Below are 26,844 nucleotides of genomic sequence, written 5' to 3'. Positions count from 1 at the left end.
AGTCTAGTTTTCAGGAAAGCTGGGGCTCGATCCAAGCCTTTTTTACACCATTGGAAAGGTTCCTGTTCTTTTGTTGGGCTCTGGATCTCACTAATACCTTTTTTTTTTTTTTTTCTGAGTAAGAAAGCAAACTACTTGTTGACAGTATCATTTGTTTCTTCCCACACAAGCTCTTACTTTTTTTGCTCCTTGGTTCTCCACAGAGTTTTCTCAGGTTTACAACATGTGCCTTTGGATGTCTGAGATAACTCTCCGATTTGGTTAACCACTTCATTGCTTGCCTCATCTGATCTTTATCTGGCAAGATGTACAAACATGTACTGCATGTTTCCTGACACAATGCAACAGAAGTTTTGTTTTTTTGTTGTGTGTTTTTTTTTCTCTCCAAGTAATAAATACTTTGCCTCCACACATGACATCATTGTGTAGATCATTCAGTAGGGAATTTTTGTTTGTCTGATACCAGCTCTGGTAAAGCAGTTGTCATCAGACCATTGCTGTATAGCCAGAGGGAAAGGATACAACTGCTCATTTCTATGATCTCTTTCAGCCAGGAAGGAAATGGCTAGGTGTTAGATTGCAGGCTGAAGGTTGTCAAAGTACATGTAGCAAGATTAAAATGAAAAGAAATCATGATTGGAAGAGAATGGGGAGTGTTCCTTGCTTTTGTTGTGCAACTGGATCACGCTTTTGCCAGGAAGGAGGGGGTAAGGGGTTTCTTTGCTTGCTGTAAATGTGCTTGGATGTCTTGAATTTTCTTGTTATTACCTTTTTTTTTTTAATTATTTTTTTACAAGCTTTCAGTCTCCCTTTTGCCTCTATTTCATAGAGAGGGCAGTAGCAGATGGTGACATCTGCTACTGAATTTCACAAGAAATCCCTCCAATCCTGACAGTAACAGCTGCTCTTCTGCATCTCCTATAAAGAGATGTAGCCAACATCTGTCAGATTTCCCTTTCTCAGTTCTGTGACTGAGGTGACTAATTTGCTGGTGTCCTTACAAATATTCTGTGCAAGAGGGACTTGTCAACCCAACACCACTGGAAGTACTAAGGGCCCTCTTTTTATAAGTTTAGTGAAAGATGCAAGTATATAGAATTTTCAGTGCAGAGCTATTTATCTTTTATTTACTATACAAACTTCTAAACTGACAAGTACATCTGTATAGCAAAAGTCAACAGAGCGTTGCTTGTGCCTTGCCGACTCCTTGCTAGATGAGAAGAATGCAAACTGGCTAGTTATTGTCAGGGATCGTCTGCCTAGCATATTGAAAACTTGGTGTCAAGGTACCATGGCCAATGTAAGAGGAGTTACTCAGACAGTTGTGTACTGCGTCGCAGCCAAGATCATTTCATGCTTTTTAGTTTGCATGTTTCAACAGAGAAAGCATGCAGTGTCCTGAAGACATGCATTCTTACTGGCTTTTTCTCCCTGCTGTGAGGCTGATCCTGCTAAGTGATCCATGCAGGTGTTTTCTTATCTACACATGCAGTCAAACGTCAGTGGGGATAAATATGGGCATTAGGGTCTACTTGTACAGATGGATTTGTGGTAATATTGACCATAATAAGAGAAAATTGCCAGGTAATACCTCTCTGCTATTTTAGCTAGTTGCTTGTGTTTTCCTATGAGAAAGAGCTGACCTTCCAGGATAAGTGAATGCAGTTAATTCTGATTTTGAACCTGATACTGACTGACTAGATAGTACTGATAGGAGCACATAACAATATGCAGGGATCATTGTGGGTCTGTCTAATTTTTGTGTGGCTAATAAGTCATCTTCATCTTGAGTTCTAGGCAATACTCATATATGAAGGCAATGTAATCACACCAAAATATGAGCAGGCTTCCCTCTGTGAGCTTGGGTTTTGGAAGCAGTGCCAGACTTCTGATATGAGAAATGAAGGCTATGAACATTCCTGCATGTGCTTGGCTTTGGGCATCCAGGTTGTCCAGGTCAGACCATGGAACTTGTTTGAAATAGGAACTAAACAATCATGTAAATGAACTGAATCCAGATATAAACATATATTTTTCTCAAGTGAGTCACTGATAAAGGAAAATGCTGTGTTGAGCTGGACATTTATTGAAATCTTTTTGAATAAGTCTTATGAACAGTAGTTTGTGGAAGTCTTTCTGATTTCTTAATTATTTTTTTTCTTGTCCAATACTATAGCGTATCCCTGGTTCTATACTTCTCTATCTGATGTACTTTTCTGGGGTCTGTCACCAGTTTATCTAAATAGTTATGGATATAGCTCTTACAAAGTCTAAGTAATTTCTTGCCTGTGGGTTTAGACTTTTGGAACAGCTGCATTCGCAACCCAGATCTCTCCTTAAGCAAATTATTATCTTATCAGATACATCTTCTTGTCATTAAATCATGTGCTCCCTTGTGGCTTATTCCATGTTGAGAAGAAAGTAGATTACACTTTTTGCTGTTTCCCATGATTGATTTAACTTTTTCTTGTAATCTCAAAACAAAAACAAAAAAAGCACCCACCCAATCTAGAAAACCTTGCCATGTTTCATTTCTCAAGTTATATTAGCTGATAGCAGGGTTACTTTCTTAAACTGTGTGATTGTGGACTTTTTTTTTCATCTAATGAAATATCAACTCAAAATAAAATGTGGAAGATATGGAAGTCAGCAATGGGAAATGGAGTGGTCAGAGCATGTACCTTATCTGTAGTGTTCTTGTGGCTTCATTAATGCACAAACTTGTGGCAAGGTTATTAATATGGATTACATGCCTGTTTCTCTGTTTTTCTTTTTTTCCAACAGTTTGCAAGTATTTATTGTAATTAAAACTGTTACCATATGTAAGTAGATGCTACTGTAACAGTATATTTCACTGTGTTCTATCTCATCCCTATAGAATGATAGCTGCTAAAACACAGGGTTGTGGGTCACAGTTAACAGGTTTCCCACAAAACCCTTCGGGGTTGCTCTTTGGTATGGGAAAACAAGAGAAACAACAGAAAATACAGTACTGTGTTCCCTCTACTTTCTCATAACTTTTGCCGTAGGACATGTGAGTGTGGGAACCACTGCTATAGAAACGCTGCAAGATTTTTATTTTTGATGGAAAGAACTTAATTTCATGACATCAAATGTGAATAGATTGCACATGTAACTAAAGAATCGGCCAGCTAAATAACTCAGACCTCCCATTGACATCCTTTTTTTCTCATTCATATTAAAAACCTTCCATTAAGAGAGATTAAAGGTGTTTATTACTTGCATCGATATTAATCAATAGGCAGCTTGAGAAGATTTACAAGAAACTTAAAAAATAAAATTAAATAAAACAAAAATCCTGCGATAATCCCAAGTCTAAGCAGGATGAATCTGGAAAATTCAGAGCTCATTTTAGACTTAAAAGAAATCCAGATGAAATGAGAAAAGTATTAGCCACACACAAACGTTTTACTTCACCTTTCTTTTAAAATCTCTTGCAACATTTGATTTAAAATTTTAACACTCTGTGTTTGTTGTTTTAACACTTTTCTCTTTGCCACCCCACATCTTGCCCATATTCTCAGCTATTGGTAGGCATGTGTATATCTATTAGGGATACTTGAGTTGTCTGGCATGCTATGTACTCTAACTTACATTCAGTTTCTATTTGCTATAGACTTTAAAAAAGAATACGAGGTCTTCTGTTACCTTTATTGCACTTTCTAAACATAAATGAAAATACTGCATGCCTTCAAAGATCAGGAACAGTCCTTATACCTCCCAAATTCTACATAATTCTTGAAAATGGAGTGAATTGAAAATAATTCCTCGATGTAAGCGTTTTGTTGATTAGGGATGGTACCAGTGATACGCTTCATTTTATGTATTTATACTGAAGTGCCATTGAATCTTGAGCCAAGCCAATTGAGCAACCATAGTAGGCATTTGAGTTTGTAAATGCTCCTTCTGCTCTGCTCGGTTGCATAAATTAGGTGTAAGTTATTGCATACATCTGTAATTGCAAAATAGGCCATTAATGGCTAATTTTAACATGTTTTTCAGTAGGAATGGGTCTGTCTTTTCTCAGGTTTTTCCATTCATTTTGATATCCTCTAGATGTATTGTAGGGAAGGTGGGAGATAACGGAGGTTTTCTGTCACCTGTTGGATTGGGAAATGGGATAGACTGGTGCTGGGAGTGTGTTTTGCTGTCATGTTCTATTGGAGTAGTCATTGAGGTATCATGGACAAAAGTCTGCCCTTTCTGAGAAACTAGAGAGTATGCTTGTACTTTTCTGTTCAGCAGGAAGGTGTGCAGCTATGTATCCTGGACTGTAATCCTGTTCAGATATTATTTCCAGGTAGTGGTATGATTCACCCCATCCTGAGGAAGGTGAGGTTTTATTACTTAATTAAAATTAATGTAATCTCCTATTTTCCTCCTAAACATACGACAGTAGTGAGTGCTTGAATCCTGAACACATCTGTTATGAATTTCAAAAGGAGTTAGAAGCAAAAATCGCTCTGACTTGTTGAAAATCAAATGGCTGTCATGCATCTGGGGTAGAAGGTGGCTCCATGGGTCTCCTTTGTAGCTGGTGTGTCCTCACAGAAATGCTAGTGAGAGTCTTTCTCTCGTCAGCTTGGTGTGGCCTAGCACCACAGCCTTGGTTCACGGTCTCCACTTACGATGCTCTAAAAGCTTTCCTTTTCTGAAAAAGTTTTTATGTTCTCATAGTCTCAAGTCCATTTCTTTAAATCTTACTCAGTGCATCTTCAGGTGAAGATGCTACTGTGACTGATTCCATTAACTAGTAAAATGAGCATGTAGTACAAATAATATGCATTTTTCTTTACACCTGTTTGAATCCACACACACACAAAAAGGTGTAGCATAGCATATGTTATTACAATTCTTCTAGTGTTAGGAGATTTAATGACAAGATTTTTTGTCCCCACAGACCATGCAGTATTTAATAAAAACATTTAAAGGAAGATTGGTGTAACAGTAACTCAGGCTGTGAACTTGAAAGTTTGATTTCATCTAACAATAACAGTAGGCAAATGCTACCTTTGCTGCCTAGTTCTACTTGTGCTTGTGTTACTAAAGAAGTGGCAGTAGTTTTTGTCATGTTGGTGAAACCGAGATGAATTGCCAACATAGTGTAAGAAAACTAACCAGTGAATAACAGGTCTTTATTAAATTTTTACTTGTCTTGTAATGATGCTTTTCTTAAAAAAAAAAAAAATCTTAAACTATACTTAAATGAAAAATAGTCTCTTTGTTTTGAAATCATGGGATTAAGCAATTCTGGGTTTGAGTTCATTAGGGTGCTGCAGTTATTGCACAACTTTGGTCTACTTGCAAGTAAGTGAAGTGTCTGCTGTCACTTCAGTTCTACAGGTTCCTTGTGGGTTTGGTGGTGGGGTGACATCATCTGGTTTACCGTCACATTTATAGACAATGATAACCAGGCATCAACACTCATGGAGGAACCCACAGAGTCATCAGGGAACGTTCATTTTTTCCAAAATTATCTATGTGTGTGAGTATGTGGATGATGCTTGCAAATGGTTGCCTGTACTTGAAAGTCTGATGAAAGAATTAGTATGTTAAGTAGAATTTGCTGTAAAAGCAGAATAAGTAGAATAATAAAAAGAATAAAGTTGTATTCATTGTCCAGTGTGATCACGTACATGAGGATTCATTCAAACTTAGTTGTTTTTACAAGTTAAAGTCAGGTGGCTTAATATTTAATACAAAAGATTTGGTATTGAAGAAAAAAATCTGAAAGACTTAACACATTTTAAAATATGCTTTTTCTGTAGAGTATTTAGGGAAAACATCAGCTTGGACACTGTTTATTTAATCTTTATTGTAAAAGTAGAAATAATTTGGAATATTGAATTTTTTCTTTAACTGCACCTTTTGTACGGTTTACTTTTCTGGCTTGGCATAGTATATAGTGGTTGTGTTTTCCTGTTGTGGTGGTTTTGTTTGTTTGTTTGTTTTATCCTGATATCTTTTTTGGGTCTTGGTTATTGAAAAAGTCAGGGAACAGTTCCCCATCTAACCAAGTTATGAACAAATCCTTTTTTCAGAAAATCTGAGGCATTGCTCCATTATTCCATGTAAATTTCATTTAATTATAAAATCCTGAATCTAAACATACACTGAATAAGAACTGTAAAAAATTCAGATTCACATTTGTAGATCAGATTTATGTCTTTTAACATTTATGTGAACTTTCCTGCAATATGCCTTTCTGTCAAGAAAAGCTTTCATGAATATCTGCTTGTCTGTCCGGAGTACCAGATCTCTACCCCTAATTTTTTTTGGCAGTCAAGAATAAGTTTTTGTCATTTGATGGACTGTCATTTTATTTAGTTTGCTGCTTCTTCAGAGTAATCCAGGTTAAAACAAAGGTTTGTTTTCCAAATGCACTTGCCCCAAGAATCCAAAGTTTCTGTTTCTTGACAGTGTTTGAACCAGGCTTCTCTAAATCCAGTATTCCTCTGTGAAACTGCCATATCCCATGGTTTCTGCAACACCTTCACTTCCAGGTTTTTTCTTTTTTTTTCCCCCATTATCCCCTGCTTGAATTGGATTAAGGCATTGCCTCTTACTGTTCTGTAGCCTATCCGGAAAGAAACGCTTATGCAGCCACATGATGCAGTAAGTTCTTTTGAATGTTTTTGCCTTATAAAACAGAGAGTTTTATAGCTGTGATCCTCCAAAAACTTATAGAGACATCTTGGTGCTTACGGGCTCTGACTCCTAAGTCTGGTTCTGTTGTTTTTAAAAAGAAAGTTGTTGCCATGAAGTGAATAATACTGGTCAGATTTTCAAACCTGCTATTTAATAACAAGCATTCAGATTTTTCAAAGGGCTTTGAGGCGTACATATTGAAAGGATGGGTGCTTTAGAGAGTCGTTGCAAGACAGAACCATAATGGTAAGAAATATTTTTCAGAGGACATGATAATTCCATGCTTCTAAAAGCAGAACAAGTCAACTGTGTAATGATGAATGATGTAGGCAGTGGTTACCTGGAAGTGTTTGCTTAGCCTCATTTCCCTTTTACTCTAAAATAATGTTTGTGGGGAAAACTGCTAATTTTAATATATTTCACTTAAAAATGAAAGAGACATTGTGTTTCCTGAAGCGCAAGAACATGGACTTGTTATATTTGAAAAATATCAATAATTGAAAAAGAAAGAAAAATACACACACACACAAAAAAAAGGCAAACAAAAAAAAAGTAAAAGAGTGAAGAACAGGTAAATGGTTTGGTTCAGATCTGATTTGTATTTGAGTGTGACTCAAGTCAGTTCAGTTTCTTCAGATCGATAATGATTGGTATGTCTGTATCAGTTCAAGCTGGAAAATGTAAACTTTTGAAATGTAAAGTACGTATGATAACGGAACTTCCTCTGGCAAATTTTCTGCTAAACAATTATTCTGATCTGTAATCAGAAGTATTTTGGGTTTGGTTCAGTTCTGAATTAGTTCAGCAAAGACTTCAGGTGACGGTGCAGGTTCGCTTCCCATTTTAGAAAAAATAGTTTAGAACAATTTTATATTTCAGTTCGGTTTGACTCTGAGGGAAACAAAAAAAAATAGCGTTCTCATAGTTGGGCGCTACTTAGCTACATTGCACACTTCACTCTGCTTGGGTAAGCTGCTTTATTGGGCTGTAGCATACCTCCTGGCTGGCGTGCAAGAGTACAGTGCTGCAGTGTCTGACTAACGAGCAAAATGGGGGGGATGTGTTGGTTCGAGGGGAAATATCTTACTGGGATTAAAACGTGGGAATAATCTGTAAAGATTTGGTATTGAGCTGAAGTGGTTTGAAGAATGTTTGTGTTTGTGTTTAAATCCACATGATGATGTGCCTATGAGAAGATCAGGGAAACATGGACGTTAAAAAAAAGAGGGATGATATGAAAATCTGAACCTCAAACCTGAATCTTGAACCTGCGTTTTTATAACCTTGTCATCATATAGGCTGTGTAAAGAGAATACTTCGTCATGAATAAAATACTGTTTACTGAATTCCATTGAAACTCTTGAGAATAACTTAAGAATTTAACTTCGTTTTAGTAAGCTGATATGCCTATAGTGCTGGCTACTTTTAAATCCCTCTGCAAATATTTTTGTCGTGTTTAAGTTTATTATTTCTGTATAATTGCTCACAATTTGATTGTTTTTTCTTTTTTAGTAATTTAGGGTTGGTTTTTTTTGTTTGTTTTCTATTGGTGGGTGAGATGTTAGGGGACATGACTGGTTTCTTCAGCAGCCTGTTAGGGGCTATGCAGAAACGTGACCAAGAAGCACTTTTTTTCTGTCATGTTACAATTTAACTATTTTAAAAGGAAACAAAAAAAAAGAGGATTAAAGATTTAATATAATTTTATTCCTGTGTACTTCTAAAGGTGGTATAAAACTGATTGGTGTTAGCTGATGTGGCACAGTTCAGCTTCATTAAGAATCTGCAGAATCATGACACTCAGCAGCTCAAAAGGTTATGGTGCAGAGAGCGTATACAGTGCCCTTTTCCAGAACAATGGCACGGTCACTGTTAGTACTGTGTGTGGGCATAGGAAGAACAGATGAGAGAGGGCAGAACCATGCCACAGCACTGGCAAAAGGACACCGTTGCCCTTTCTGTCTGCAACCCCTTTTTGGAATCCCACTCAAAGACATCAAACTTGCATGTGAGTTCACAGCACTGAATGCAGTTATTGCAGGGCTCAGTCCTGAAAGACATGAACAAACTTTACATGTTCTAACAAAATATTTGAGATTTTGTTTAAGAGTGGTCTGTATGACACCAGTGGGTATGTTTCAGAGTACGTTTGAAGTCTGAGATAAATCTGAAGTATGGTGATACAAAGATGTTTGCAGTCATCTCTAAGTACTTCTATTAAGAAATAGGGCCTTCAAAATTTCAGTGTTAGACCAGTATCCTCAGTGATTTACAAGGTCAGGCTTTTATGTCCACAGAGCCTAATATGAAAATAAAAAGATGTGAAGCAAGGCCACCAGCTTGACGGAAGAGGTTTCATTGTGAGGAATGCCCTTAAACATAACTAGGACACTTCAGCCATGGGGTAGGAGGTGTTAAAAATATGACCAATGTAAAGTGGCTGGGAGAAGCTGGATGGGAAATGATGCTCCCTCTCATCAGTTCATTTGATAGTCCCTGGTTCTCATCTTGCCAAGTGACAGGTTCAAAGCAAATAAAGAATTTGACTTCATGGTGTGTTTGTGATGTTAACAATTTGTTGCCGCAGAATTTTGTAGGTGTCAAAAATTTTTATGGCTTTAAAAAGCAATTGAAATTTGAGGAAATGTGACAAAAAACATACTAAAATCCCTAAAAGCCAGAAGAGAATAGCAATAAATGGTTTCTCTACAGAGCTTGGGGATTTTGTATGTATATTTCTTAAGAATTTGGTGTTGCCAGTTTTTGAGAGAAGGTACCAGACATGGACTTTTGTCATCCTCGCTGAAGCTGTTTTTGTTGTTCTTGCATACATTTTTAAGAAAATGAAATGATGAGGTAAAATTTTACTCTTAATCATTTTTTTGCTCCATCGTTTTAAATAATAGAGAACATATGATTTGGGCTTTTCTGATATATCTTTACCTTCTGATAAATCTTTTCTGATTTAGTGCCATCTGTCATATTTATTTTTTTTTAGCTATTTCTGTGTTACTAAAATTAGATTTTTATCCTAGTTTCCCCTTTGCTTGCCTGCCCCTTCCCTCCCCCCTTTAATAACTAGGAAATGTTTAATATTTGCCATGAAAATAAGTCCTTTGTTTTCCAATCTTAATTGTATTTCCTCTTTACTTAAATCTTTGAAAGAGCGAGAACATAGTTTTCTAAGCAGGGTAAGAGGTCATTGTACTAACTTTCCTCCTGAGAAAGGAGCAACAGTTGTGACTTAATTGTCACTGAGGATGCTGATGTCCTTTGGGTACATGGCATCAAGAATCGTTAAGTAATTTAGGTTGGAAAGGACCTCTGAGTTTGTCTGGTTCAGCAACCCCTACTCAAAGCAGGGTTAGCTTCAGAGTTGAATGAGGTTGCTCAAGGCCTTGTCTAGTCGAGTTTCAAATAACTTCAAGGATGGAGATCCCCAGCCTGTTGTTCACCCATCCCATTCCAATGCTTAGCCATCTTCACTATAGAAAATACAAGTTGCTTCATATCTGAAGAGAATTTCCTGTGTTGCAAGCTGTGTCCGTTGCCTCTAGCACAGATGTGCAGTAGCTACCTCAGAGGAGACTGGCTCCATCTTCTCTACAGCCTCCTATTAGGCACCTACAGGTGGCAATCCTGGGCTCTTTAAGGTTGATTGAGTCCCTTTCCTTCAGCCTCTCCTGCGTGCCCTGCGCTCCAGCCCCTGACCCCGCTGGTGGTCCTCCCCAAAGGCTCTCTCCAGTATTTTCAAATTTGTCTTGTAGTGGCTACACCCAAACTTGACCCTGTATTCCAGTGCTGGTGAGATGTGGTCTCACCAATGTCAAAGAGGAGGAGGAGGAATCGCTTCCTTCAACCTGCTGGTGATGCTTTTGGATGCAGTTCTGAAAACATGCCTGTCCTTTGTGGCCCTGCTGTTATGGCCTAGTTCTGCCCCTTACTGACTCCATGGGCTTTAATGTAAACATGCTCGTCATCGAGGAGGAAAGCCTCTACTTCTTCAAGATTTGGGGAAAACTTCATGAGAAGATCTTCACTATTCCTCTAGATTTCTTCTGGGGGGGACACCATGATTAAATCTATTATTTGCCTGGGGCATGTGACATGAAACAACTATGCAGCTGCTAAAATTTGAATTTAAATTAGCTGTGGAAAAGATGAGGAATCTCTCTCTGATGGCATAATATGTATGGTCCAGAAAATCATAAATAGAACCGATTTTTTTTAGTAGATCTATCTTGTATCATAACAATTGCCAAAGTGTTTACTCACAGGCGCAAAATACTTAGAGAGTCTCCTTAATCTACGGTTATTGTTGCCCTCTCGTCTTGACCTTTGTTGAAGTGTTTTATAAACAATTTAAAGAATAAATGAAGTATTAGAAACAGTTATTATAGAGGAGGCAAAGTTATTTGCTTTCCTTGAGTGAAGGGATATAATTTATAAAGGACTGATTATACTAATCTGTTTTCTGGGTAGCCTGTAAGTTTACTTTACCATGGCAAGGGAGAATAACAGAGAAATTGTGTCATGGGAGCCAAGTAAGATATTGTAGCAGTAGGAAATCCAATTGCCTTGTTTTACAGCCATTTGTCTTGTCCGTCGTTTCTGTCAAGTGATCATTTGAATCAAAAGCATTTAAAGAGATTTTCTTCCTTTACAGTAATGAGAACAACAGAGACTTCAGTGCTGCAGGACATTCTTACTAGGTCTTTCCTTCTTTAACATGGCTACCTGCCAGCCCGTGTTGTTATTAGAAGTTGCTTCATTTAGTACATTTTATGAAGTGGCTCTGCCTGGCTTCTTGACTGTCACCGAGGCTATGAGTCAAGAAAGAGAGCAGGAGTGGAGCTCTGATTCAGTGGAGCCCAGCAAAGAAGCAGTTTAAGCTGCGAATATTAATGGGAAGCTTTCTACTTCAAACATTTTCTTTTCAAGGTATGCATTCGTATCAAAAGAAAAACACTGCAAAAAGCAAGTTTGATCTCTTTGCCTTACCGATTTTAACAAATTGCTTCTGCCTTGCCTTTTGTTTACAAAGCTTAGTGCTAGCAAAATTCCCTTGTGACCCGTGAAGGTTACACAGGCGCAGAGCCTACTACCATGAGGTTGGGGTGGAGATTATTTGATTCCAGGTCTGAGAGAAAAGGGCCATTTCTAGGAGGGGAACGGCTTCAGGATCAGAAGTTCCCCCGGTAAGCCTGCAAGCCGTTTTCACCTCGGCTTTGCACTTCTGTCAAGCAGGGATGAAAAGAGACTTACAGGTCCCGGAATCATCAAAACAACGGAGCCTGTTGGCTCCAACACAGCTGGAGCTGGGAAAGAGATGTCTGTTCCTCCTCTCTTATGTGGCTTTTTCTGTCTCTTTTCCGATCTCCCTGTGAGGCAGACAGAGTGGAGGCAGTAGAGCAGCAGGGAAGAAGAAAGGGTGACAGCGGCTGTCTATTCCAAGTCAGAGGACAATTTTGTAGTGTCCCTTTGCAATTAGAAGAACATTTGTCAACCCTGACATCTGCCAACCATAGCTCTGCAGCCCCAAGAGAAGCTTATCTTACTGAAGTGCTTTTGACTGTTTTCCCAAGCAGAGATGAGAGAAGGCACTGCCATTTCCAAAATCAGCATTTGAGTGAAGAAATAGGGCGGGATGTTGCTGTAGACACATACATAATTACATCTTCATTTCTAGTGCTTCTGGCAGGAGCAGAGGGGATGGGGCAAGATACCTTAATAACATGCGGTTGGTGTCGGCATTATTTGATTCTACCTCCTGCAGGAATTCTGTATCCTACAGTAACTTTCCTGCAGGTCTAAGACTCTTTTAGAAATATTCCTTAGCAGTTTTGAGACACTACACTATTGCATAGCAGTTTTGAGACGCTACTATTGAGACACTGAATATTCCGTAGCTTTTACAGTCATCATTTTGAAATAGTCAGTAAATTCCATGGGTAAGCATTAGGTACTTTGTCACCGAGAGGGTTGAGGCCCGTGTCCAGAAGTATGTGGTCAGGGGAAGCCAGTTTCTGAAAGCTGATTCTTTGCCTGCTTCATTCAGAGCATATGGGGGTGCTCTGGGGAACAAATGTAGATTTGGCTCTGGCTCAAGGGAGGTCCCTTGTCATGAGATGACATATGAGGGTTATGCATAGAAGTACCAGACCCTCACACTCCCATACTGTGCAGCATTTCACAGCCTGGAGATAAACAGACTGTAGCTGTTTTAAAATAACAGCTATGTTTTCTCTCTGTTTGCTGGGCTATTAAGCCTGAGTCATCTTCCAGGTCCATCTGTCCTGTAAGTAAGATATGATACTTTCTACCATATACCTCTTACCTGAAACGCTGGGCATTGTAAACGTTCTTTAAAAAAACTCTCATGAATAATTGCCAAAAGGTGGTAGCTACAGTATCCCCAACAAATGTACGTTATGAATGGTCCTCTTTTTAAGCCTAGAATTCCTTTAAACATGCCTGTTGGGTTTTGAGTACCTGCAGTTAAATGGTGTTGCTTTTGGCAGGGCTTGGTGAGCAAATGAGGCATAATCTCTCTGATCTCAGTAGTCTGGTCAGCCAGCCATGACATTCTCAGTGTCTTTTCTTTCTACACCCTGTCTGAACAGAGCCATAGCCCAGGCAGCTCTCAGTGGGGTTGCCAAAGATTACCATGTGCAGTGAAGCAGCAGATGGCAGGACAGTGGAAAATATGCAGTCCCGATCCCTGGGTTCACATGGGGTTCAGGGTTAAATTTCAGCAATTTCCCTCCCTGCTCCTCGAGGCCCTCTATAAACTGTCCTTTGAGAGACAAACTTCTCTGTGTACACTTGGGAACTATTTTAAAATTCATTTTTGTATAGTTTTGAAACTGGGTTCTAGACTGCAGCTGGAAATCTAAGAAGGCTGTGTCTGTGACCACAGAAGTTAGTTTTTTTCACCATCCAAAGACATTTGTGTGAGCATAAGCAATGAGGTAAATATGAACACATCCTGAGGACTATGAAGGGGGAGAAGGGAATATTCCAAACTTGCTTAGCTCAAAAATTGTGTAGTGAGTGAGTAAAGGGTGCAGTTCTTTACTTTTCTGAGCTTCAGACTCCATAGGACTCCTGCTTCATTCCTCACAAGACAGTAGTTTCTGCTACCAGAGCAAATCCTGCACAGGGCACAATCTTATTAGGAAAAAAGTATATATATATATAATTAATCCAGAGGTATTTCGTGAAACTGTATTATTGTACATTCAAAAACAACACTGACGCACGTAGTGCTAGAATATTTAGTGCTAGAATTTACGGCTTTCTTCCTGAACAGGCACAGAGTTTTTGTATGTGCATGTGAGAGTTTCAGAGAGCATGCACAGCTACCTATGGGGTTGCTAAAATTATGTGAAAGGTCCCACTAAAAATACAAAGCCAGGAAATCTAGAATTGGGCTAACTTTCTGTCCTGGTTTCACCCCATTGTGCTTAAGTATTGTAGGCATCTCAGAACAGCAGGTGATCCGACTGCCTCTTCTGTTCCTAGAGGAAGCGTAAACTAACTTAAATGGGAAATATCACAAAAACAGGATAACAGTGAATTTCAGGAGTCCACAAAGGAAGACGTGTTCTTAAAATACTGATATTAAAAGAGCAGTGAGTATAAAAAGTTGAACTTTGGAAAATGGACATTTTGTTTAGACACTCTTGTTATTTAATTGCTTTCCAAATGTTTTGTACAGCTGATTTCTGCTCTGTTTTCTGGTTTCTTATGCAAAATTATCGTGGTAATTGGACGTGTTAATGGTAGAATATATAAGTTTGGGTTCCTGTTTGTAAACTTCAGTAATCTAATCTCAGTGAAATTGCACTTAGTAGAAGTGCATCTCCTGCATTTACTTCATCTTAGTAGGAAACTGGGTTCTCTATGTATATAGCTGCATATTTATCTTTAATTTAAGAATTAATTACACTAAAAATACATTATTCCCACATGGAAAGAATGTGCAAGAGTGGGATTCTATTTCAGTGAAAAAGTCAGAAAAAGCGAATATTCATTGAAATGCATGTACATTTTAAACAGCTGCTCTAATGGTACTGTTTTCCTACATTCAAGTAACTTTCTCAGTTAAAAGGTATCTTATTTATTCACCTCAGTGTCTTTTTCAATTAAAAACGAAAATTAACTTTATTCCTGGGATTTGTCCCAGAGTGTGGGTTCGCTTGCAACAATGGCTTTTATGCAACCTCCTGACGTATCTTCTCATGTGGGAGAGCTGCCCTTCTGCCTAGTCACGTTTTCCATTCAGGTTTTGGATGTGGAAGCTGTGGGCCCTTGCTTAACTCCACAGTCCCCTGAGAGTGATCGTGGCCTGCTCTGAAATAAGGACAAAACTTTTTATGGTAAGTTTAGGAAACTGGCAGCAGCTGCAGCTAGGTGAAATGATGTTTTCATTGGCTCTCTGAATGCAGGAGGTCAATACAGCTTGGCCACACATATCCAGGTTTTTCAGGAGCAGAAGGACCATGCTGTTTTGTTGGCTTTCACTCTGCCTGATATCTCGTCAGCTTGTCTCTGCACTTCCTTCCCACTCTCTTCTTACCCTGATAGGTTTGGGGGTTACTTTAAGATGTGGGTGTTTTCTCTGCACAACTACTTTGAAGTGCATTTCAAGGAGTTTCATTGTTAAAATCCTGCTTTTGAGGAGTGTTGCTTTGGTTTTGTCCAAGATCATGTCTTCCAGTGCTGTCCTGCTCTGTTCTCAGCACCCCACTTGTCCCTGTGCAGAAGCAGAGCTGAGGAAAACGGGGTGGCTGGGGCAGGCAGGGTGAGCTGAAAGCACTGAGAGAGTCATGCCAGCATTGCTGGTAACACATCTGTTGTGAGTCCGAAGGGGTATCTGTAGCTGGAACAACAACTCATCCTTGTAATGGTAATTGATTTATGCATTGAATTCTTGGGATCATCAGTGGTGTTAGAGATGTACTTCTCACTGCACCCTAGCTGAGTGTCCAATTATTCATAACACAGAAAATGGAAGGAAATGTAGTGTCTTGTATTTTACGTGTACTCTTCAAGTACTAGAAAAAAAAATATATTTCCTGCATTTGCAGGAGCTTAGATTTCTTTCTCTCCTCCCCTCCAGCTCTCCCTAGTCCCTTGTTACTTCTGGGTGAGCTCTTTGCCCATGGCTCTTCACAGCTCCCTGCCAGTACAGTTTGACAGTGTTTCAGGACCCCCTCTTGGCTGCTCCAGGACACCTGTAGCAAAGGGTGGTTTATGACAATTGAGACATATTTACCAAATAATGCACTAAGGGCTTTCTACAGGGTGCCTTGAGGACTACCACTGTCACAAAGCTATTCAGAAGAAAGCCCTAAGAAAAAAAAAGAAAAAAAAGGTTGAGCAACAAAGCTCAGAAGGGGAGTACTTGGATTTTAGAATATCTCAAGTTTGTCCAAGTGTCCAACCTGTCCAGGACTGTATATTAGTTTGTGTGGGAAGCAAAGTTTCAACTAAGTTATTTGTCTGTAGCTAGCCCATTTTTCTCTCTCCACAAAAATACATAAGCACTGACTCAGCAAAGTTATATGACACTGTGATTTGTTTTAAAGCTAGCTCTTATTACAGTCTCTTTTATCTTTTGTAGAAGAACATGAAAGTTTTTTTTTTTACCCTTGACTTGAGGTGAAACGACACATTTTACACTTGGGAATTTGCACATTAAAAGCTGGCACTAATGTGGGTGTACAGAGAGACACACAAGACCTGTGCAAAACCTTGATTATACAGTAACCCACCATAAGCTAATGTCCCAGCCACCTGGAGAGGCTGAGGGACCAACCAGACTTAGTCCCTCAAAGGTCAGAAGGTCCAAGAAACCGTATTAGTCAGTCATGTGTCACCAGGTAAGATTAAAAGCCTTGCCTGCTTCTTCTCAAGGGAGTGCTAGGGTAAAGGCTGAATGTCTCAGCTTGAGCCATCGAACAACACCTTTTTTGATGTGCTACTGGTTGCTGGGAGCATGGAGGAGGGGAAAGAGAGAAAGGAAGAGAAAGGGTGTTAAATTTAGAGGGCACAGATGTCCAAACTTTGGCTATTTAACAAGCTGAGTTAAAATCAGGTTTTTGTGCAAGCTGCCTTAGACTGCATGATATTCCAGCTTTGTACAAAGGCTGGATTTTCCTTTTGGTTGAAACCATTTCTAGCTATTGTAGCCCCAGATCAGCAAAGAATTTGGTTAACTCCAATTGTTTACACACGCCTAAACAACATAATAGACCGTGCTGATGGGCAAGCACACTCATGCATGCCCATAGCTCATACATGCAAGGGCTTGTCGAATTCTTTGACAACTTAAATGAATGGGTTAATTCAAAAATATTAGCTGTACAATTTAAAAGATACATCTCAAACGAGTGAACAAATCAGAATGGCTAAATACCTTTGTTTTAAGATGTAGTGCGTATGAACTGTGATTAAGAAATCAAAGTGAATAGTTTGGAGCAAAAGGTTAAGTTTTCTGTAAGCAAAACGCTGCTCTGTTTATGTAAGTGCCATTAGGAGCATAAACTTGGGAACAGAAATAACACTTTTACATATTGTTTTCAGTATTAATGTTTGGTTTTTCCTTTATAAGAATCTTTGATGCCTCACCTTTTCCTGTTCAGTGTACAGTTCCTGAGGGGAAAATATTTTAATTTAAGAAAAATTATATGGAGGAAATATACTAAAATAACACTTCTGTGCCCAGCTATTATTGCTGGTTTGTCACCATATCCTTTTAACAAGCCCATGTGATAGATCTGATGCATGTATTTAATCCCTGAATAAGGTCCCTTTTAATGTGAAATCTAATAGCTTTGTGTTCCACATTACACATGCAAATTTACTGCTAATTAAATGTCATTTTTTCATAGTCACTTCAGAAAACTGCTGTGAAGTCATAGGAATCATCCTGTCATTGTTCTGTGCAGAGGTGGAAACATATATCTGTTTGTATGCAAAACAGTTGTGGAGACTTTAAAGCTCTGCTGACAGATCCCAGCATGGACGGTTGGCTGTACTAAATCACTGAGGAATGTAGCTTTTGCTGTGGGGAGACCTAGTGACAAACGTCATGTCTGACTCTCATCCTTTCATGGCCATCGCTACATGTCTTGCCCCACGTCCATGCCCCTCTGTTATAGTGCCTGCTAGTTGTCCCCTCCAGGTAGGCTTCACGCTATCTTTCTGCCCTCTGGGAAAAAGGAAAGTCTTCCCTTCTTTCTGCGTTCCCTCCCAGTTTCTGTACTTTGTCCTTCCTCACAAGATAAATGACTCTTATTTTCTCCTCTGATTATGAAAGCCATTAATTTCTGTTGCCTCTATGGCAAGTTCATATGACCCTCTGTTGCCCTCATCAGTCCAAATGTCCTGAGTGTGCTCTTGGGTTGGAAGAGCAGGGCTTTCCTGCGTGTTGCACTCCTGCTGATGATGCTTCCTACCTGTGCACACCTTTACCTTTCTGCCTCAGTCTCCCATTTTTTCAAATAATGGTAGGACATTTGCCATTGTGCAAGGAATTCCAATTGAAAAAGGATGGTGCAAATGGGAAGTAGGGACAAACGAACTCTCTTTCCTATATTAACACATTTTACTTTTGGCATTGGAAAGTTAAAAATGTCTGTCAATATATTAAAGAATGTCTTTGTTCCCAAATTTACTAGAATGAGTGCCACTTCATTTTCTTGAAATCACACATACTAAAGTAACACCAAATGAGAATCTCTTGATAAGGAGGAACAATTTTGTTATTGTACAGCTGTTTTCAGTCTGTGATCTGTGAATTTTATTGTTACATGATTATTCCTAGGAGGATAGATAAAGAATAACTTGTAAAAACAAGCCTATTATCAGTAACTTTTTTTCTGTATTTAGAGATCCCGTGTGTCCATTGAAAAATAGTTAGGGGTATGTATACTGAAAATGTGTGAGATATGCTACTTTTTATATATGTATTTAAAATCTGAGAAATGCACTATCATAAGAAGATATTACAATTTTAAAGGACAGAGAAGGAGATTAGAAAAGTTATGATGAAGCATATTTCCAGCTATGCTATACAGGATTAAAATGTTAGGATTAGAGCTCTATATCTCATGTTTCAGGAAAAAAAATGATTTATCACTCAGATCAGGAAGATGTTTCCCATGCAGTGCATGACTTTACAATGAGTTGCTTATGAATCATTTTGCCCTCATTTCATATATATTTCATTTTGCAAAAATCTGATTGCAGACTTTCTGGCAAGCTCATCCAAATGTAGGCAAATTTTCTGTGTAGAATTAGTAGGATATTAGCTGGGAAGGAAAAAATCACCATTAACATTGATATTTCCTTTGTTTCCAAACAGTGATTTTTAACTTAGTATAGTTTTTGTTGGGAGATGAACAATTTGCTATTGTAAATTGAGAGTGGATTGACAATTCAAATGCTTTAGTTTGTGTTTAACATCTACTAAGCAGCTGCTTTACTCTATCAGTTGTTTCAATTAAGATACAGTTGAAAATTCCATTTAAACCTCAAAACTAGAAGGTTAATTTAAAGATATGTAATTTGATTTTTCGTCTGGTTTACATTAACGTAGCTCCATTAATTTCAGAATAGTTCATGCTGATTTTCATCAGTACAAACTAAAGGAGTCTCTGGACTTCTTTTCTGAGAAAAACTGGGTGCTACTTTGCTTTTTAATTTCAGCTTGCCACAAAAAATGGAAAAGCTTCTAATAGAATGGAAATTATGAGCAGTGTGGATTTTCAGGCAATCAAAACATTTTAATGATCTCATTAAATGTATCATTTACAACATATATGCTAAAAGAAATATGTTCCTCTGGGTTAGTAGAAGCACCAGGTACACAATGTGTTTGAACATGTTGGGCTCCCACTAGAGTCTATGCCAGAACTGTAGAAACTAGGAGAGGAAAAAAAATCCCCTTTTTCTTGTGCCAGCACTTTAGAGACAGAAAACTTTAACATTTTATGCAAAATGAAGAAAAAGATGTTATGGAAACTTGATAAACTGTTCTAGTACTGCGTCTCAGCTGATAAATATTGCTATTAAATGTTATTAGATTGTTATTCCATGACATGGATTAATTATGGATATTGCTTAAACATGGTATAACCAGCGTTATACACAGCAGTCTTTCTTAGACAGTAGTTTGTCATCTGTTGAATTTTGTGTTAAGCTTTGAGAGATGGGAAAGTTATGGTTGTTGGAGAAACAAACAAAACAGCAACAGTTACTGTAACAGCAGCTCTTCAAGCTGATTCATCCATTTGCCTGCTTCTTATAAACCCCTGAATCTTGAGGAAAACATCAGTTCCCTGATAAATACAGGAAGGGTGAAATACCAGTGCTGATAAAGGGAATGAGGTGTACTGGTGGAGGGAGATGGATTTTATTTTCTCTTGGGGCACCCAGCTTTGGAACTGTAGGTGCGCTGAGATTGTGCTTCCTAAGGCATTGGTTTTAAATGTGTGCCCAGCTTTCAAAGCTGTGTCTTTGCAAGGTGTAATCAGCATCCATCTTAGAGGGATGAGCAACCCTGAGCCAGACAGGTGACAGGCATGAGCTGGAGAGCCCAAGCTATTGCTTTATACCTCTGCTATTTCTTCTTATTGCAGTATTGTTCTTATAATGGTTTGCTGACAGGGTATGTGTTTTACAGATCAGGTCTGCTTAATGAGGAATCTTTGCTTAGAATCATGCCTAGGATAAATGAAGTTTGTAAACCAGACCTTATGCTTCCTATTGGGATGCTAATGGTCTCAGAGGGAGGGCTCGGGTTTTGAAAACAAACCTAAGCTAATGCCCAAGGTTCTTGAAAAGCTGTTAATATCATGAAAACTCATATTTAAGGCCTCTTTAAAATGTAAAATCATGTAAGGCAGTCTTCAACTGAGGAGCTGCCAAAATGTGAGGACATACCGAAGAGACCTTTGCCGTGCCTGGCCAGACCTGTGCCGCGGCACTCCAGTAATTCCAGTGCTGTCAGCAGCAGTGAGACGCAACGCAATTTGGCCCATCGCGGTTTGGATGTATTTTCTGCCTAGGTAACGAGGATAGCTATGCAAGGCAGCTTAGCCCTACTGAGGGAACAAGAATGACTCTTGTCTTGGTTACTGTAGGATAGCGAACTCCCAGAGCAGTGGCAGCTTCACACACTTTGGGGAAGTGTTTGAACAAGTCAAAATGCATCATGCGTTTAATACAGATGTGAAAGTTTATTCCTGTGAGGTGTGAGCGGTGAATAAAAAGCCTCTCTGAATTGAGGAAGTGGTACAAAGCCAGGGGACAAATGTGGGACTCTGATCTCTCTCTTCACCAGCAGTAGAAGTTAGTTTTGTCACTAAGTGATGGTGGTAGCAGCATAAGAATGTAGACCTTACGGAGCTGTAACTGCATTTTAGCTGATATGTCATCCAGAGCTGATGAAAATGAACCTGAAGGATGAAGTGATTCACACAGCAGCAGCTCTCTTGATACTCTTACTGTTACCAACTTGCCGTTCTGTGGAGGAAAATGCTCATGGAGGTTCAACATTTAAATTAAGTCTTCGATACCTCCTGAGAAGAAGGAAGATAACAATTTCAGTGTCTCAAAAGGTACTTTGTTTTCAGTAATATGAGGGTATCTGTAGAAATCCACATAGATCTTCTGATAGTCATTCCCGAGGATAGAGACATTACGTCTGCCAAGTTTCAGGCCAAAGCAAGATTTTATAGCCTGATTGCAAACCCCTAGGAGAGGGCTTTATAATGGAAATGCTGACACAGCCTTAACTATTTTGTATGACTCCAGTGGGCATCAGCTTAAGTTCTAGTCATGATGTTCATTTAATGGCATGGGATCAAACATGAAGTGTAATAAGATATTTTAAGATACTGTGTTTGAAGAGAATCAGTATTTAAACTTTATTTATGAACCATAAAATTTAAATGTTTTTTGAAATGTGCCATTCAGTCCTTGGTTGCAAGAAAAAATCACATGTTTCAAAATGAACAGTAGTAGAGTTTTCTTCCACAGCTTTGATGCTAAAGCACTTCCAAGAACCGTTACTGGAACATTTCTGGAAAATAAGGGTTTTCATTTTTTCACTCTTGATGCCCTGTCTTAATTTCTGCATTTTAAGGTGTATCCTGATTTTGCTTGGAGAAGATCTTTAAAGATAGTTTCTCTCCAGTTATCAGTGACTCTGCGAGAAGACAGCAGTTATTAGTATTTGTTGCATTGTGCCAGACGAGTCTCTTTTTCCATGCACAGCATCATTCTTACTTTTATACGTTTCAAGTTAAGTTGATTTCATAGTTCTCTCACACATTACCTAATATACTTCTTTTTTGTGTTCAGCAAGTGACTGCTCCAAAATGGAAGCTGATGTTCATTATTTGTGGAGGTTGACAGTAAAAAACTTGCTTTAATGCAGATGATGATTAGAACTCTCACTGCTTTTACTGCAAATGGGAATGTAGCGTTGAAAGCTGATAGGTTTGCTTGTTACTCGGTTGCAGTCTGGAACATAAAGCCACATACTTTATCCATAAAAAAAAAAAAAGCTTCTCCAATTGTTTAACGAATATTAATAATAACTGAAATTATTTCAGTGCAGAAGATTAAGAAACTTCAGAGCTACTGTGAATCAGTTTGTGTAATAGGTTGAATCTATTTTAAATTAATTAGTAATCATCTGTATGAAGACCTTAAAACACTTTGATAACATAAAAAAAAATTGAGGAAAAAATCCTTGGAGAAGTGCCAGCCAGACTAACCAAAGAGATTCTTTCACTGGTTGCTCTTCAACCAGAATTCCACTCCTGCTGCAAGCTTGTCCAGCCAGGAACAGGGGAACTTTCTTTCAGGGATTGCAATAGCAGAATCGTAGTATTGGTCCTGTGGTTTACACTGGTTTATCTCTGGGATAATTATATTTCTCCTACTGAGTATGCAGAATGCAGTCTGAAAGAATGCCTTGGGCTTTTATCCTGCCAGATGACTCTCATTTGTCTAATTATTGAGAAACATTGATTTAAAAAAGACTCCCGAGAATATTTTTATTTATGAACTTGTGCAAATCACTCTATTTTGTAAACTTCCTTTTATATAAACACTTTTTCAGGGAATATGAATTATTTTTATTTTCATCCTTTAAAAAACAAGCACAAAACGATGATGTATTCTAAATGCCCAATTAGTTCAGCAGTTGACAGAAAAATAAAATTCTATCTTAATCCTGTGATAAGTTCTGAATTTATTAATTGCTTCATTTAATATGATGTTGATAGGTATACTATACTCTTCTTTTTTTTTTTTTACATTTGACAGGGTCAAATGATGCAAAAACGTACTGTAATAGTTATGACTTTACAGCAAAACTTAGAGTCTGAAACACACACTTCACATTATTTAGTAATTTTGTAGCAGCTTGCATTTCTTTGACAGGAAACAAAATATTCAGGTGAATATTTCAAGAGCAGAGTTCCATAAGGAAAAAAAAAAAAAAAAACACACACATGCATTGAATGTACAAGCTGCACTACTTGGGTCTTTTTAAATTTGCTAAGAGCATTTTACAAGTGCAGTCATTTTCACTAACTTTCCTGCTTTCCATTTGGATGAGGTATCATCTGTCACCACTCAATCATATTTTTTAGCTATTAAAAAGGCATGTAATTTTAATTTTTGTGGCCCATTAGTGTGCAAATGCCATTGGGCTTGTTTAGCCTGCACTCACGGTCTAAATTTAAATCCTTCTGCTTTTGAGGAAACTGTTGACCACATTTTAGAAAAAGAGCAGTCATAATCTAAAATTCAGGTTATGAAAATAACTAAAAGCAAGTATTATTTAAAACAATTCTAGAGGGAGCAGAAATGGGTGCACAAATTTCCAATGAAATATAGTGAACAAATAAATAATAAAAATTATTATTAAAATAATAATAACAAAAATAATACACTGCCTTTGATAAAGGTAAAATCACAGTTTCATAATCTTATTGAAATCAGTGGATGAAGAACCCCAAATAACTGGAAAAGTAGAGCATGAATAGAACAATTTTTTGGATAGACTCTCTTTTTTAATTATTAAACTAATGTATTTGGAAGTATGCATTCCTTAAAATAAAATGGAAAAAAGAAATGGCAACAACAACAACAACAACAACGTGAGGGTGGTCTAAGATGTCTGTCTTCTTTATGTAACCTTTTGCATTTTGTGTTTAAGAACTGACATTCCAAATGATTTTCTTTGGCTTTATGCCTGGACTGAACACTGAGGCAGCAAATTAGGAATGCTTAGAAGTCACACAAAGAAAGATGTTTGCTGTGAAAGTGAAGCTAATTTGACACTTGCACTGGAAGCGTCTTAGCCCGCTCAAACAATAAATGATGGCATGGGTCTAGGTAGTATGAGGGGAATGAAGAAGACTGAAAGAAAATGTGATGGGCAGAGCAACAAGGTGTTTCTTGTGGCCAGTTTTTCAAAGTGCAATTATACTGATGCTATCTTTTATTTCTATGCCAGGAGCTAACTTCGTTACTCGAAAAATTAGCCGATCGGTGGCAAAGATTCACCTTGGACAGCTGGATTGTTTCAGCCTGGGTAATCTAGATGCTAAGAGAGACTGGGGCCATGCCAGGGACTACGTTGAGGTAAGCTGTGGGCCACATGCCTTGTTCTGAATCATCTTTGTGGTGGGGATAATGCTGTAACCTCAGTTCATGATCCACGGAGAGCTATCTCAGGATTTTTTTGCCTACAAAGGCCTGTTAATTTTGTGTAACTCTTGACTTCAGTCTAGGGGGCTTAGTTACATAGCAGTCTACCCCAGGCATGACCTGAACAGAAAAATAAATCTTTAGGTTTACATTCCTGTACTGAATTCCTTGGGGGAGGGGACTGACTATAAACTGTATCTATTTTAGAGTATTTCTCCTATTGTTTTGACAATTTGTATAACCAATATTAAGATTGCAGCAAGATGCAATATGACCTGAAGTCAAAGATCCTGCTGGAGGTTGGTGGCCTTTTATTATCATGGGGCAAGAATGATGTTTATATTAATGATCAAAGGTCTAGCTTATTATGCATTTAAAAAAAAAAAAAAAGCATCACAGCATACTAGTGATGTCAGTATTGCCATGCATGTACCTGCATACCTGCATCTAGCATTTGAAATGTTTTTGTAGTCAGGAGTTGTTTCTAATTTTATTCTGTGCATCTGCTTAAGCAGACAAACAGACAATACCCCTGTATTGTATTACAAGGAGACATGAATGACCATGTAGGAAATATTGTCTTTTCCCCAGGAGACTTTTGTCCCCATTTTGGTGCTTAAAGATTTCCTGTGGTCATTAGACTATTTCTGTCTTTTAATAATTCCTTGCTGGGAAACCGGATCTGGCTTCAACATTCATTGATGTAGTTTAAAAAGACGACGACTGTTTGTTTTGTTTTTCTGTTTTACAAAGTATGAAGTACTATAGAAGGAAGAAAAGTCTGATTTTGAGTTTTATCATAATTTGAGATTTAAAAGGTCAAGTAAAAGCTGAATTTCCAAATCTTGTTTATGGTCAAAAAGAAATAGCAAGAAAATGAAATGGGGATACCACAACATAAATTTTTGTTCTGTGATATTAAAAAAAAAACACTAAGTAGCCATATTGCCTTTGCATCAAAAGAAATGTGCCAAGTAAGCTAAGCAGGTGATTTTCAGTAGCTGGCTGTAAACTTGGCTTTTGGTTCTGCGCTGCATTTACATGAAAGATGGTACATATTGGTACTATATGTACCAAGAGAAACACAAATGTCCTGACTACATCTCCATGAAAATTGCTTTGTATTTGTGGATTCAACATTATTTGAAGTAGTTAATCCAGTAAACCATCCCAATCATCTTTTAATTGATAAAACTATAACTGAGTGTTCACAAAGTCATTTACCAAGGTTCAGCTGAAAGGAAGCTACAGATGAGCCAAACACAATGATCAGTTGCAACCACATCAACATAACTTCCTAAAATGAATAGGATATTCCATAATCTATCTCAAGCTATCTCATTTAAAGATGGCATGCACCAAATCATAAATCGTGAGATGAAATCTAGTGACCTCTTTCATATGGGAAACTCAGAATATAACACTCTTGTGCGTAGTGGGTCAGACCCTTGTCCTGTGTCCAAAACTTTAAAAACAGAGAAAATAAGAACAAGTCTATCAAGAAAAATGACTAGCTTTCGAAGTCTTTGGCCTCCATAAGGAATGTAGTTGTCCGAGGTCTACAACGCGAACACATGTTTGTTGTGTAAGTAGCATTCCAGACCTTTCAGTTAACATGTTTTGGGCCTGTCCCAAAACCTTCTGGAAATAATTCCTCACTAAAATATAGTTCATCTTGACTATTCCTCTTCCCAGAGAGATACCCCTTCGGATAATGGGAGAGTTACTATCAATTCTCTAATTCCCCAAATATCATGGAAATGTGCTTACAGACATCCTTCTAATGGCTAAAAAAGAGAGTAACTTTAAACTGGAAATAAACAATTATTTGAGGCTTTAATGGGCTGGAGAGTAGGGCTTAGAGATTTAACGTTGTTCAAATAAATACATAGTATGTTAGAAAGCATGATCATATTTACAAGCATTTGGGGAGCTTCCTTAAGCATATGGCTGAACACATAGGGATATATCTTATCCTCTCCATATGTATTTTTAAATCCCATTGATATTAATACAAGTAACACATGTGCATATAGACTAGACCATATACTGTCTTTCCTTTCTCTGTATTTTCTTAGTTGGGATAATAATAAAACCATAAATACATTCCTTTTTGTTGTTTTATAAAACATTATGGGTCAATTCCTGATCCCATGAAAGCTGATGACCAAACTCTCATTAACGTCGTGCAGAGATCATATCCTGTATGCATTGGTGTAGAGAAAGTCTGGTGATTAAAAAGCAGAAGCAAAAGTTCGGAGTTAAAAGTAGGTTCATATTAGGGGAGAAGAGTTGGGTTTGATTAGGTTTATGAACTGGTACTTAAACTGCCATATTCAGTAACTGAGAATCAGGTACAGTGGCATTGTGCTGCTGAATAAAAACCGGTGTTTTTTATAGAACACTCAAAGAAGGTTTCCATTCAGCGTTTGAAAA

The 26,844-nt window shown here is 38.0% G+C and overlaps 1 protein-coding gene across 2 annotated transcripts in view; it reads left to right on the top strand.

The window, feature by feature from the left end:
• The window catches only part of GMDS (GDP-mannose 4,6-dehydratase), a 409,651-nt gene that overhangs the window by 160,838 nt on the left and 221,969 nt on the right, over window positions 1-26,844 (top strand). For both annotated transcript variants that reach the window (XM_083824038.1, XM_083824037.1), the window contains one exon: window positions 24,215-24,342. In XM_083824038.1, coding sequence (XP_083680164.1) covers window positions 24,215-24,342 — 128 coding nt within the window. The remainder of the gene's footprint in view (window positions 1-24,214; window positions 24,343-26,844) is intronic.

The sequence above is a fragment of the Anser anser genome, assembly GCF_964211835.1.
Source record: "Anser anser genome assembly, chromosome: 2".
In the NCBI taxonomy this organism is placed as follows: Eukaryota; Metazoa; Chordata; class Aves; order Anseriformes; family Anatidae; genus Anser; species Anser anser.
Note: the sequence above shows the minus strand (reverse complement) of the source record. Positions and strands in the feature narration are given on the sequence as shown.